The sequence below is a fragment of the Paramacrobiotus metropolitanus genome, unplaced genomic scaffold, assembly GCF_019649055.1.
Source record: "Paramacrobiotus metropolitanus isolate TYO unplaced genomic scaffold, Prichtersi_v1.0 Parri_scaffold0000002, whole genome shotgun sequence".
NCBI lineage: Eukaryota > Metazoa > Tardigrada > Eutardigrada > Parachela > Macrobiotidae > Paramacrobiotus > Paramacrobiotus metropolitanus.
Window position 1 is genome coordinate 2,098,973 of NW_026570222.1, and position 14,185 is coordinate 2,113,157.

Here is a 14,185-nt window from a genome sequence, read left to right on the forward strand (position 1 = left end):
GAACGGTAATTTATAAAAATTAATTACCGTTCTTATCGCTGGTTCTACATTACATACATGAAGTTTAATTTTTTTCCCTTTTCATAAAGAAGCTGCAAGCTGCATGTACAAGTGTAAGCAAGCGCAAAGTTGCCCATCATGCTCACCAACTTCTGTAATTTATCACTTATAAAACTCGGGGTCGGCTTAGTTTTCGCCGCTCGTTATTAAAGCTGGCATCATATGGGAGATATATGTGTGATGTCCAAGTATACTCATGAAAATTCAAACATAAATCAATTTACAGTAAATTTTTTATATGTTCTTAGTATTAATCTGCACTTGGATACATGCGTACAAACAGATAGTTGATATCAAGTGATCAGGCTAGGCTAATAAGAAGATCAGGATAATAAGAGAGGTACTTTGATGTATCGTCCGGGATTCATTTTTTACGCAACGAATAATCTACAACTCTTTGCAGCGGGTGACATTACAGCAGAATGACAGAACAACCCACATCGACGATTCACGATCAGGACAGGAAGTTGCACAAATTACAGCAAGAAATCAATGCAACAATCAGGCAAAACCATCAAAAATACCGCAGAAGCCAAGCATGATAAATGACAGATAAAGCCGAGTTGGACCAGGTGGGAGCGTAAAATGTTATTGTATGGTCTATCATTAAGTGATGGTGACGCTCCCATGTAACCTTTCCACAAACGCGGTGGGGATCAGCCCATTCCGACCGGTGCGCTCATGTGTTGCCTTCATCCATCCGTCCGAATGTTTTTGATGGACATATAGTAAGTCATTCAGACGTAAGTCCAATTCATAATGATTGCGAGCGGGATAAGGCGCTATGCACCGGTAGCATTCAAAGTTAACCGGCTTGCTGGGACGATTTCCAGTGGACCGCAACGTAGTCAGGCACGCAGTTTTAGGCTTCTCATTACCAAGAGACCTGTGAACAATACAGCAGGATTATAAAAAGCCAATACACTAATAAAGAATTTGGGGAGAATGCTTAAATTGTCTGGATTAGTTGATGGAAATGCGCAAATTGTATCGCTGCGAAGGGATTCAAAGTGATCAGCACAAATTAAACATGCGGCGATTCAATATAATGATTGTAGTATTATTTTTCTAATAAAAAAATGAATGTGCTCTTCGGCAGCTTTACATTAAATGAATTTTACCCTTTGTATCCGCTATCATGGCCAGGCGAATTCTTATACTTTGGCGATGGATCCGGATTTTTATGGCTCCGAAAAAAGTTTTTTATAAACGACCTGCTGTCTTTTTGATGGGAGGCCGCCTATAAACAATAAACTGATATCTTTAACGAGATGGGTACATTTATTCTGCACAAATTTTTCGTTGTTCGTACGGTACTACAGCATTAGCAATTTAGCAGCTAATCTTTTTGCAAAATAAGACGTAGTACGTATATGGTGGTAAATGCGCTAAGAGAATGAACTATCGATATTTTTACTGCAGTATTACTTATACAGTACTGACACAAAACAATTCCGTAGGATTTCAAAACGCCGGAAAACTCTGTCCTTACAATTTCCTTACGTCAATTGTGCCGACGGCGAGCATAGAATGGGGGTAGTTGAAAACTGCTACATCGCCTGCATCATTTTGCTCTGCGGTAAGCGTGGACTGATGCGCCGCCGACTGATCCGCGCCGCTAGTGCGGTCACTGCGCCCGTTATAGCGAAAGTGTATGGACGTCGAATGGTCGCCTGTCGATAAATTCCTCACTCCTGCCCTACTTCCATTAATCCCGGTATAACCGGACTGTTTTTCAACAGGAAACGACCTGTTGTGCGATGAAATTCGCCATGCCGACAGAGTAAAAGGCGTCGACGTCAACGGTGTCCCTTCCGGTGGAACGGATTCGAAATTGTTGGCCGCGTAGGCGGGTACCGCAAAAAATCGATTTTCCACTGTCGACTCGGCGGTGGTTAACACGACAGCGGACGTCTCATCACAACCATCCTGGAAAATTTGAGACACAAAGACTTTAATTAAATCTGCTTAATAGATAACCTCTACACAGGAAGTGCAACAGTTTTTGCTTACAGTCAGGTCGTCTAAAGGTCATCCAGAATCTATTGGATGGGAATTAATAACATTTATGCGGCTTTGCATACTTACATATCTGTTGGCTAAATTAGCTAAATCCGTAGTTGTCCGACTAGTTCGCAATCCGGAGTTAGCGGATGAGGCACTGTGCAGGCTGATGTTATGGGAATCATTACCGTCCGATACTGTGTGCAGTAAAGCGGACGGAGAGCGTGGTAAACCATTGTGTATCCTTCTGGATGATGTGACATTTTCTTGGTGCCGCGGGTCATCATTTGGCAAACTTTTCCGGTGTGTTTGAGGAAAACTATATATATGATGGACGTTCGGTAAAAGTTTCTACATCGTTGAACGCCTTACGTCATATATGGAGTTCGGGCGCTTAACTCTTTTAATATAGAAATATAAAATTAATCATGGTAGCATATTAATAACTATACTGTCGATGCATGTAAAGATCTTTGGAAACGTTTTCGTACTTGGATGGATTTTGCGCGCAACAAAATCAGAGTGTTTAATATAAAACCGCGACACGTACAATAGTGGAAAGTTTGCTGCCGTATAACCAGGTGTAGTCGGGCAGGATTTAGTGCTGAAATCGATTGATGTCGACGCGGAACAGTCGGCTAGGTAAGGCTGCAGTCCTGTGTTGCTGTGCCGTTTAGCTTGGATTCCCGACAACAAGCGCATCAATAGGATATTCCGTGGTAGATCACATACCGCTGTCGTGATCAAAGCCTGCGACGGGAGAGAACTTTTTCTTCAAAACGAATATAACCAGCTCGTGTATATGCGTACATACAGGCAACTTGTCAAAAGTAAATAAGGTGTTTAAATAATCCTAATCAGCACATATTGCCAGCCGGCGGTACAACTCTGAGAGCACTGACGCACACACGTACCCGGCACTCAGGACAATGTAGAATCCCGCGTTTAGCCACGATATCGTCCAGACATTCGCGACAGAATGTATGCTGGCATGGTAAAACTTTGCTGGATTCAGTCAGCACATTCAGGCATACTGGGCATTCCAAAATTATACTTAAAGTCTGCTCATCCATAATTCCTAATAAAGAATTTTATACAGATATTTGTGTATACGTACAGATACACTGATAATCAAAAATTTTAAATTAGGTTATGATCACTCACTATCTACGAAGCATGCTTTCTAATTATAGCGAAATATGCCTTTATCAAGTCCCTTACAACTTTATATTTATTATACTGAACATTATACTGCTCCTTCATTACAGTTCAAACAATGAAAAATACTAGCATCACCTTCGAAAACGCTAAACTAAAGATTTTTAATCTTTTTTTTGATAACCGGTTTTCCCTTTAGCAGCAAACAGCGATTTTAAACAGAAACTGCATCACGTAAAGAGCGTTAAAAATGGCTTTATATATGCTCTTAGCCTCTTATATACAATGTAAGCTGACCTGAAATGTTATTTGAAGCAGACTAACGCATACTGACCGATAGGCTGTAGTTGTTCCCGCGACGTCCAGCTGCGAACAATATCGATCCAACCTAGTTACTGGTAACAGCCTAACAACACACTGAAATGTTCCACTAAACGCTGCCTCCATTAAAGCACAGTCATATTGATTTGAAAACTCTTTGTTGCGACCGGAAGTATTTTAATGGGCAAGCAAATGTTCAGCCGTGTCCGCTCGCGCAACCTTAAATTTCAGTCAGGAAATATAAGCAAAGGCAGGTAGTGTATTATTTTATAATATTCATCATAAAAAATTAATAATACTATTGCAACTACAAATAATTAAAAACGCACCAAGGACAACAGTATCATAAAATTATGTCTTACGAAGCAGCCGTTATGGACGGCGCAATGAAAAATGCTCAGGTGCAATACATCATACATCAAGCAAAGCAAAGTCAGTAAATTACGACAGTAATCACAGAGGAGGAAACCATCGAAAGATAATTTAACTTGTAGATGAACTTAATAACATTGACTTACCATCTGCAACCAGGATGCAACAATATTGATGAAAATTGTTCGGCCTGGCTGGAAACCAGCGCGCACAAAATGCGAGCCGTATACCAACGGCTACTGCATCGGAATGCCAGCGAGGCATATCATTTCAATCCTTAAGCTGCGACTGGATGATAGTTTGGATCATAAGCATATACGCACTCGAGTTCCTGTGGAGATCGATCATCGGCTCAAAAGGCTTGTTCCAGAATCACCAGCGTCTACCTCTGCGGCTGGACGACAGCGGATCCATATTCTATACTTGTACGCCTACAAACCGGCTCACCGTACGACGGCATATATACGTACCGGCGGTTTATTTTTGAGTTAATATTGCAAACTACTGAATTATGCATTATGCACACCATTATACACAGGCACCGGTCATACTATGGCTTGTGTTCTAATGGGTTATACATCTTTTCGATTGGATATTCCCTCTTGCTATACTGTGAAATCATTAACCAGAAAAAAATATTATTGTAACAATTAATAAATTATAAGGTTAACGAACACTTTAATTGTCCAGTTTAGCTTTAAGTACTCGGTCCAGTTTACTCGCGTGAGGTTGAAAGGTGATGGAAAAATTGAAAATTCACAACCGTAATTGGAAACGTAAGAAATTACGTGGAACTTGGAAGTAATTAACTGTACAAATTTAAAATCAAGGTGACGCACAAATTGAATACAAACTTGAAAAACAGCTGCCGATTCTTTACGTACTCCTATGGTTGTGAAATTGGATTGTTAGCGAATGGCGCGCAGTTTTACAAAACCCGACGGAAGTAGCGCTCGTATAACTACTATGAAGTATGAATCGCACTTATGTATACGTTCTGGCCTAGCCCCATTAAATCCCACTTCACATGTCAGATGATCTCGAAATAAGCAGCATCTCGATGAATGAGGCAGTTTTGGCATTATTAAATTTATGCGAACGAATTTCTGAAGTATTTTTGTGATTATCACAGGGAACACGGGTTATCCATTCTCGACTTTCAACATACTTTGTCTCCGGAATGTCCAGGAATGACGTTATAATGACGTTATCTATACATGCATACGCAGCATATCCGACGATAATAATTTTGTTCAATTAGGTACTGCCAAATTTTGCTCGTTTTCACCATCGTCAGTTCCTGTTCAAGCGCATGTTTCGCATAGGGTTGTGATCACCGTTAAGGCATTAACGCTCGACTGCTAACTACGAAGATTTACACTGACTGAGATGTCCTACCAACACCCTCCCGTCTCCCGTCGGAGATACAGCTCCGTGGAGGAGACACGTCAAACGGCCCTCGAGACCATCAAAACCACATGGAACGACATCGACCATCTACTGCAGCCGCTGAGCGAAGTCGTCGTCTCCTTGAACGCTCTCAGTTCCCCCTCGTTGGAACCCATTGCGCCCATCGTCAGATTACTGCAGAACGACGACACTACGAACAAGCTGAATGCTTTCTTCGAAAAAGTCATATCTTCCCTGGCTGCTGCAGTGGCGCGCATTCAGCTGCGCAACACCGACGACGCCGACGATGTGAGCATGCAGGAGGATGCAGTGGACGCTTCCTCGGAAACGGGACATTCCTCCAGCCAGGTCATTCTCCTGGAAGATGAAGTGCTGGAGTACTTGATTTCGGCGAATGTCTTGCTGAAAACCCTGGGCTATGCCACACATCCGCACTGTCCGGCAGCAGCGGCGCTCATACTGCGCTGGAATCTGCTGAGAATTTTGGAGACGCTGGTGTCGTCGTGCTTGAAAGATCCGCGCTTGCTGTCCCATGAGTCCATTTTAATACCCTTGCTGGCGCTGTTTGATGCCTGCACAGGCAGTCGACATCCTGCTACGGATCAGAAAATGATGGCGGTTATGAATGAACTGATTTACTGTTTGAAGCAGGAGCCGGAGTTGGTGCAGTTTTTTATTGAAGAAGAAACTCACACGGTGGATGTGCAGTCCAGTGCAGACGATGGGATTCGTGAGTACGTTGTAAAACATTCTCAAAAACGGTATTCTTGTCAAGATCGATTGTATGGCTTTCGATTTTCGAAATAATTTTTTTTATTTTACTAAACCAAATTAAATTAACTGTAGTTCTTATACCGCAGCGTTGCTTCCGTAATTTATTTTTATTTTCTATTGAAATATGATTTACGACAGTATCTGCTGACTGCTACCAACGTGATAGTTTTTATGCTGGTTTCAAATTTTTCCATCTCTAATTTTGTTACAGTAATTGCGTTCTTGTTCTATTTTTTAGCTGACGAATATGGTACAAAATCTGCCAAAAAAATTACGGTTGTCATATTTCGAAAAATTGTTATGCAAAAGTTTATAACGGAGTTTTGCTAAAACCTTATGGAACTGAACAGAAGTGACAGTATCAATTTACAGTTTGCGATTATTATCCTACCTGTTTCCGCACGTCCACAACCCACTGGAAACAGGACGTTTGGCACGAAGCGCCGTTCTTGCTTTACTACCTATCCTTCAACGTAACGAGCAGCTGAGTGCACATGTGGCCGGAAAGTCAAGTTTTTCTGCTGTAAGCTTTTTCATCATTTCGTCATGTGATATTTGCTTGGTAATTTGAAACTTTTTCTGGTGTAGGTATTGATTAGTGGATTATGTGCATTCTACCATTCCCTTCCAGGAAAGCTTTTTGCCATGTTTGGCCCGGGATGGCATAAAATCAGTCCATATGATCTTACATGCTCTGTGGATTTAGAGTATTTTACGGAGTACATGGTATTCTGCAACGCTGCTGTTCAGGTAAGGAAAAGAAGGCTTATGGTTAGTATGACTTTTGACTCCTGTATGACTTATACCTTGCTTTTCGCCGTCGCAGTTGTCACACCCACTGGTGCAGTCCAGCATCATATCTTTTTTCAAAAAATGTGAGTGGAACTGGAACAGAAGCGCAGGATTTGTTTAACTTACCGTAAAAAAGTTTCCGCTTAGCGTAGAAAACGTTCAAACCTTCCACTCAGTTTGATAAAAAATATTAATAACGTTTCTTCTCAAACTTGTAGTATTTCTGACTCCTGTTGTGGGACCGGCTCTTGGTCAGGTAAGCAGTGAGCTGTATGCTCATGTCATTCTTGGAACATACAGAACTTCTTGTATTCTGACTTGTTAAATGTTATTTTTTCCATTTTTAATTATTTTGATTCAGCTCTTCCTAGGATTATTCTTTCAAATGGAAACATTCTGACATGCGTGCTGTTTTTAGGAAGCGTCGGAAGATTTAATTCAGTCAGTAGCATATCTGGAATTTTTTATACGGATGCTACATGAAAGGGCTTTGCGCACAGCGGTCTTGGATCATCTTATAACTGCCAAAATTAATGATCGGGCTATCATCGACCATCTAACAGAATGCATATTAAACGCAAACAGCCGAGTAAGGAGACGATTATTTGATTAATTTTGCAACTGGACATAATAGAATTGGGCAACTGAAACGATAGTTACATGATTAATTCGTTGGTGTTTCGACGTATTTCCAGGTAGCGACGATGAGCATAGTGCTGTTTGACACTTTACTCAGTCTAAATTATAAACCTCTCCTGGAGCATCTTTTTATGCGGTATGTTGCCTTTAAGATTTTTGAGCGGTTCTTATTTGAAGTACAAATACAGCAGTGAACCACAGTACTGACCGGGACGAATTTAAAACATTTTGGTTGCCTTACAGCTATCTGAAAGCTGCTCGCCCTTTTCTTCAATCGGACGTTTTCCAGAGCGGTGATAGTTTGAACAACGTAATCCTAGCGGAGACATTGTTGGAATTCATACCGCAGTGCTGTCAGCAGTTGGGAATCGTCACTGAACCACCAGCTGCTCAAGAATCCCAGTCTAGCCCAGGAATGCTAAAAAAGCTATTTGGGAGGAGCGAAAAGATTTCCACTGCTGATTTGCCGCCGGTGGAATTGCCACCGTACTCGGATTACTTATTATACGCACGCTACAATTTGCATTGCATTTGGAGAGAATTTAGTGATTTGACAGATGTGGACGGCAGTGTGAGCAGGGACGATGCAGCCATTCAGGAGACGATTGGTCTTTTCCCAGGTAAAGCGATGCTGCCGTTCTTCCTAAATTTCTAAAGATAATTGCACATTTCTTCGGATCATATAGATTTGGAACTCCATGGGGTGGGTATAGGTGGCCCGTTTTTAGCTAGCATATTTTACAAACTGGATCATTTGGTGGAGCATGACCTTTACTTTTCCCTTCAACTAACGGGACTAATAGCACGGATTATGATGTTTCCCTATAAAGAAGTTTGGGCATTTGTATTTGGACAGAATTACACTCCAGAACTGGCTGGAAGGTCGCTGATTCAGGTAAAAAATGTTTTAAAGTGACGCTTTTACAGTATCACGTTTTAATGCGTAGCGTTGCGTTTGTTGATTGTGTCTGAATGCAGTGTTTATTTTTTTTCTGATTTTCTGTTGGCGATAGGTCTTGGGGACACTGAAATTATACGTGGATTCTGTCATCCCTTCGAATAGTCTGGGCAAAGCCCTTTTAGAACGGGTTTATCGATCGCTGATTCCCCGGCGTGCCGGTTCTCCTAGTTCACAGACTCCCGTGGTTTCCACGCCTCAGCCGGAACGAAAGAGCTTGAGCTTTTTACGCTCTGGGCCAAAGGTTTCTGAGACCGATTACGTCGACAGCATCTTTTTGGATGCTGATACTATAATGGAAAGCGTCGAGATGGATGGACACGGACCAAGGTATTCGCGTCGCAACAGTGCCGCTGGTGGGCCGGATCAGCTGAAAATTCGAATGGCTGCATACACGGCAGTTCTTTTGAACGAGTTTCTCCAGGAGCTGGCTGCTATATGCCACGAAAAAGCAATTTTGACTGCCATGATTTCTTGTGATTTGTTTGATGGTGCCTGAATTTTTTGTCTCCTTTTTTACTGTGTTCCTGTGCTGTCCTGCTACTTTATTTCAAGTTCCTTTTGTTATCTTTTAGCTTTTTACTATTTTAAAGGTGTTTTCGTTTTCCGTGTCCCCGTGTATGACTCCGAAACCATGCCAATCCACATGGCCATTAATGTTGGAAAATCGTTAAATTTTTTATTGACTATTGTGATTCTCGTCTGTGATGAACAAGTGAAAGATAAGCATGTGAAGTGGCAAACGGATGTCAAATAATGCGTAGTAAATCGCGCAATAAAACGCAAAACTTGCTAATGCAATTACGGAACCAATTCATCAACCCCCAAACAGAACCTCCCGAGAGCATGCAGTGCAATTCATAATCAACAATAAAAAAAACAAAGCTGTAATTATACTCCAACAACAGAAGCATCTTTATCAGCAGTATGTTCAGCTTCCGCTCCTTGCGCATCGCCATTTGTGACAGCTGGTTGAGTTTCACTTTTCGCTACTGGCGCGTGTCTTTTAAATCCGGAAGCCTCGTCCTCATAATTTTGGCCAACTTTTACACGATCCTCCTGATCCTCCTCTTCCACGTGTACATTGTATTTCTTCAACTTGGCGTAATCCTTAATAACACTGATGCAGCAAATACTCTTAATCACATCCACAGAAATCGCGTAATCTGGATCGTTCAAATTGGCCCGACACTCCGAATTGATTTTCCGCACAATTTCTCCAAAGGTAGCAATAATCATATCGCGTGTCAACGTTAGAGAAGTGTTCCTCGTCTTGAACAAGATAAGGAAGCTGGGATTTCCGTTACCGGTGAAATACCGTGTTAGCGCTTTTTCTCCGGTGCTGCGCACTGTGTCAATGTCAGCGCGACAGGTGGCAACAACAGGCAGCAAGCGCTGCATGTATCTGGCACGCGCTTTTTTCTGCTCGTGCAAATCACATAAGATTTTGTGCGCGAACTGGGTAGGATCTGTTACGGCGCTGGAGATGAAGACTAAATTATTACAACCAGATTCCACGGCTTTGAAACGGGCTTTGCGCTCCTCCATTCCAGCGCTGGTACGATATGCGCTCAATTGGCCTTCCTCGGAATCATCTTCGTGCTTCGCTTCAGTGGCATCGGCCGCCGTGGACGGTGCACTGGCTACGTCAGGGTAGAGTTTCGCCATCTCCACGTCCATATATTCGTTTAGCAGATCGTAAGCCTCCACCACCGATCGCTGCTCGTTACCTTTCGAAGTACTGATGAGGAAACCGGTCATACCTTCGCTCAGCTCTTCCCTTCGAAGTCGCTTGCGCTGCTGATCAGGCTTCGCATTGAAGTACTTTCTTTTGTTAGGCTTTCGAGGCATTTTAGAATACTAAAGCAGATGCTAGCAAAACTGTGGTGAAAATGAAATTTGGTCTTTAAAATAAAACAACTTTACAAATAACCGTAAAAAACATTGTGTACAACAAGTGCAGTCAACACAGTGAGCAGTGAGTGCGAAATTATTAATTAAGTAATTTTTTAATGTCTGAGGCGGTGTGAGCGGCGAGCTTAGGCTTGTTGCTCTCACCATCAGACTCGCGATCAAGCGCTCATCTTGGCTTCTGATCGCGAATGGACATTTTATTTTTCCCTAACTTAAAATCTGAATAAGGGGCTTAAGCTTTTTTCGGATTTATTTTCTTTTTTTTGTAAGTATTACTGTAGTTTTATATTACTGTCGTAAATCAGGGTTTTTGTTTATCGTGAACCACAATTCCATTGTGTTCCGGGCTAATCTATGTACTGTTTATTGCTCATTTTAAATATCTGCTTGACTGCTAGTCTGCTTCCGTACCTTTGCTTTATTCATGTACTCAGTTGTAGTGTTGTACTGTGTTCGGATATGTGGCGACTTTAAACTGGCGAACCCCGAGGAAACATCACATTTGCTGTAACGGTAACTCGCCGTCCCGTTTATCTATCTACCTTCTTGAGTAGTGAGTATTAACATCGTTCTTATCACCATCTCTTTGGTTAGTAATACTGTATTAGGACCGAATTTCTTGCTAATAAGTACCGGTAATTATGGATTTATCGTGTGAGCGTTGTTTTGTGAATACAGAAAATGCACATCGTTTTTGGTTGATTCCAGAATTTTGAAAGGGTGTCGAAAAGGGATCCATCATCCGGATTCATCCCTCCTTTGTCACGGGCTTTGTGACTTCTGATTTGTTGGCTCACTTGACTGTTAATTACTTTCTGTCAATATCAAAATGTCATAAATAATAGATTTGTCGCAGTTAAGATACGACCGTTGCAAACGTAAATACACTACTAGTGTCTCAGTTTAATGATGTTAATAAATTAAAGCATATGACAGCATGAGTAGGCCTGAATTTGGAAATGTTTTTTTGCCAACAGTATAAATTTGGTTTGATTTTTAGAACTCGAAAGGAAAGGGTCGGGAAGCACTTTTTTGCGCCATGGACAACTTTGTCTTCTACGCGGTGCTTGTTGTGATCGCAGGTTAGCAAATGAAAAATCAGTTGCTGTCTTTGTTGATTTACAATCATTTATGCGAGCTATGTAAGTACATATTGGGCATAGTATAGTATGTAAATACAAGAAACAGCCTCGGCTTCGCCTCCGCGTTTCTTGTGGTCCATGGCCATTTTATTTGAATTTGAATGAATATTTATTAGATTAACATCAGTCGAAACATGATCGGTACATGCAATAAGGCAAACACGAATTTTCTATAAAAATCAGTTCATGATTCTCTCAACCTTGAAAGCATTCCCTTTCGCTGTACATACAGATAATTTTACGATATCCCCTACCCGAAAAGAAAGCCGAAATATCAGTCTATAAGGTGTGAAATTCGAGTTGGTGTGTGCCCAGTGGTGTATGTCCGGTCAGTAGTGGTGGCTCGATTACTTGCTTAGCTAACCGGTTCCGTTCGCCGGACAGTAGTGGTAGCTCGGTCACTCATGTACACTGTACAATAATGACAGCTCGGTCACCCGCTCACGACCCGGGCTTTCTGCGCCGGACAGCAGTGGTAGCTCGGTCACCCGCTGACCTAGCGGACTTTCTGCGCTGGACATTAGTGACAGCGCGGTCACCCGCTCGGTCACCTGCTCACCTCCGGGCTTTCTGCGCCGGACAGCAGTGACAGCTCGGTCACCCGCTCAACTTCCAGGATCTGTGCACGGACAGTAGTGGCAGCTCAGCACTCCTTCACCGAACGGGCTTTTTGCGCCGGACAGCATTGGTAGCCCGGTAACCCGCTGCGCTAACGGACTTTCTGCGCCGGACATTAGTGACAGCGCGGTCACCCGCTCTCCTACTGGGCTCTGTGCACCGGACAGTAGTGGTAACTCGGTCACTCGTTCCCTAACGGGCTTTTTACACTGAAAAGTAGTGACAGCTCGGTCACTCGGCATCGGACAGTAATGACAGCCCGGTCAACCGCTCACATAGCTATCTATAGTGGCAGTTCGGCCACTCACTGGCTTAGCGGGCTATTTTAACTAGAATGTAGTGGTATTTCGGTCAACAACGGGCTTGTGCACTGAACAGTGGCGGTAGTTCTGTCTATGGCTGCTTGGCCGGCACTTGTTTAGAATTGTCCTCGATGACAACGTTGGATATGTAGTCGTTCTTGGCGCAATAACTCCAACGCCCAACGGTCTGCTAATTAAATTGATTCTGATATTTTAATTAGTGGAAAATACTTTCATTTTTTAACTATATTTTATTTGGTTTACGTGGCAACATTGCCTGGTTAAAAATACCACGATGATAATTATTATTGTAATAATTTAGTTACATTTGGTGAAGGTAGTCAAAACTCTTCCGCTGTGGCGCTCGAAGCGGGAGAGGTTTTAAAAGAAATGAATACCATCTGGCCGGGTTTTCGACTACGGGCTTTCAGAATATAATATTGGTTTTGGTCAGTCTTTTCTGGTTTGCCGGCTCTGGTGTATCCCATTCGTGGCAATATAGATCTGAATCTTGATATGCAGTGATACATAAATAAAATTAGAAATATTACGTGTATATGTAGTCCTCCTACCGAAGTTACTCTAGAACTTTTAAGTATGTACTTTTGCAAGGTGGAAATATAATAACGAATACTTCCCGACATTACTATTTGAATCGTAATTTGATTATACCTCTGTATACAGTAATTGATAATTTATGTGCACTCTGCATAATTGCAGCTCTTCTCTCCATTTTATTTTCCTGTCTTCGTCGATATTTTCGGGCTCGCAATTTGAATGCGTACCAGCAACATCATGATTTAAGGCAACAAAGCATCACTCAAAATGTGAGAAAATACCATTTTCGGTTTTGTGTAGTGCACAATATTAGTAAAATTGACGCATACGCAGATGAATTGATAGCTGGCATTGTAAATGCCGCTTGGCTCTACTCTACTGATTAATGAATATTGATTCATTTTTCCGGAAGCAGAATATTTCATAATACTGTGAGAATATTTTCAGTCGCAGCCGGTATTCGTCGGCATCTGGTTTCCCGCCTCGCGAAATACTTCTGGACAGTCAGAATCGGAGCAATATGACAACGCAGCGGAGCAATATGACAACGCAGCGGCAACTGTTGCTCCTCCGGCTTACAGTGAGATTGCTCCACAATCCGCTGCCGTTGTGAACAACGAAGGAAATCAGGGACCTAAGGAGGAGGAGCCTCCTTCGTACAGCGATGTCTTGGCGGAACAGAGTGTACAGCGACACTCTGATTCATAGTAACCTCTTTGGCGTGTTCCTGGTGATTGTACATTTTCTGCGTTGGTTGTCGCACTGCATGCACCAGTGATCGGGTAAATTTGTTGCGGGCGACATTTTGCTCACAAGTCACAATCAGTGTTCCAAGTGCCTTACTACTTTTGGGGCTTTTATCTGTTTTATCGTTATTTTTGTGTTTCTCAATCGGTCTTGGGATGCTATTGTGATCAATTTTCGTTTCATTCCTGCAAAGATATTTGCAGGAAAGGTTTGCGTTATTTGTGCGCTTTCTCGCGTTGAAGATGAACTGGTTTTAAGCGGTTTTTCATTATTCGATTTGTACATACGAGTATGTAGTATTAGCAGAAAAAGTGAAGATGAGAAATCGTTTCTGACAGTGCAGTGAGGGTACCTAATGTATTTCTTCGACTTAATTTTGACAGTATTATCGTTCCACGTTTCAATATCTTCTACAC

At 42.2% G+C, this 14,185-nt stretch overlaps 4 protein-coding genes across 17 annotated transcripts; 2 read left to right on the plus strand and 2 right to left on the minus strand.

The window, feature by feature from the left end:
- Positions 1-360: 360 nt before the first annotated feature.
- LOC129586531 (uncharacterized) lies at positions 361-4,202 on the minus strand. 2 transcript variants are annotated; one of them, XM_055479815.1, is made up of 8 exons: positions 4,062-4,202; positions 3,557-3,762; positions 2,979-3,142; positions 2,615-2,814; positions 2,149-2,383; positions 1,564-1,989; positions 1,182-1,300; positions 361-946 (listed from the first exon to the last, which is right to left on the minus strand). In XM_055479815.1, exons 3-8 carry the CDS (start codon positions 3,135-3,137, stop codon positions 667-669), a joined length of 1,419 nt encoding a protein of 472 aa, XP_055335790.1. In that variant the 5' UTR covers positions 3,138-3,142; positions 3,557-3,762; positions 4,062-4,202; the 3' UTR covers positions 361-666. The 2 variants fall into 2 exon arrangements, with proteins under 2 accessions (XP_055335790.1, XP_055335796.1); XM_055479821.1 differs by lacking the exon at positions 4,062-4,202 and adding an exon at positions 3,906-4,047.
- An 804-nt stretch (positions 4,203-5,006) lies between these two features.
- LOC129582794 (FHF complex subunit HOOK interacting protein 1B-like) lies at positions 5,007-9,093 on the plus strand. Its single transcript, XM_055474412.1, has 11 exons — positions 5,007-5,176; positions 5,241-6,059; positions 6,472-6,622; positions 6,688-6,849; positions 6,926-6,974; positions 7,110-7,147; positions 7,310-7,480; positions 7,587-7,666; positions 7,774-8,150; positions 8,217-8,425; positions 8,544-9,093. Exons 2-11 carry the CDS (start codon positions 5,305-5,307, stop codon positions 8,985-8,987), a joined length of 2,436 nt encoding a protein of 811 aa, XP_055330387.1. The 5' UTR covers positions 5,007-5,176; positions 5,241-5,304; the 3' UTR covers positions 8,988-9,093.
- A 60-nt stretch (positions 9,094-9,153) lies between these two features.
- LOC129582805 (THUMP domain-containing protein 1-like) lies at positions 9,154-10,480 on the minus strand. Its single transcript, XM_055474423.1, has one exon. The coding sequence runs from the start codon at positions 10,337-10,339 to the stop codon at positions 9,380-9,382; it is 960 nt and encodes a 319-aa protein (XP_055330398.1). The 5' UTR covers positions 10,340-10,480; the 3' UTR covers positions 9,154-9,379.
- Positions 10,481-10,507: 27 nt separating this feature from the next.
- LOC129582817 (uncharacterized) lies at positions 10,508-14,031 on the plus strand. Of its 13 annotated transcripts, none has more exons than XM_055474493.1 (5): positions 10,581-10,991; positions 11,111-11,205; positions 11,403-11,484; positions 13,185-13,291; positions 13,470-14,031. In XM_055474493.1, the coding sequence occupies exons 3-5, from the start codon at positions 11,442-11,444 to the stop codon at positions 13,728-13,730; spliced, it is 411 nt and encodes a 136-aa protein (XP_055330468.1). In that variant the 5' UTR covers positions 10,581-10,991; positions 11,111-11,205; positions 11,403-11,441; the 3' UTR covers positions 13,731-14,031. The 13 variants fall into 13 exon arrangements, 12 of the variants coding, with proteins under 12 accessions (XP_055330468.1, XP_055330409.1, XP_055330445.1 ...); XM_055474434.1 differs by having other exon boundaries at positions 10,581-10,955; positions 11,111-11,280; XM_055474470.1 differs by having other exon boundaries at positions 10,581-10,955; positions 11,111-11,219.
- Positions 14,032-14,185: the final 154 nt, after the last annotated feature.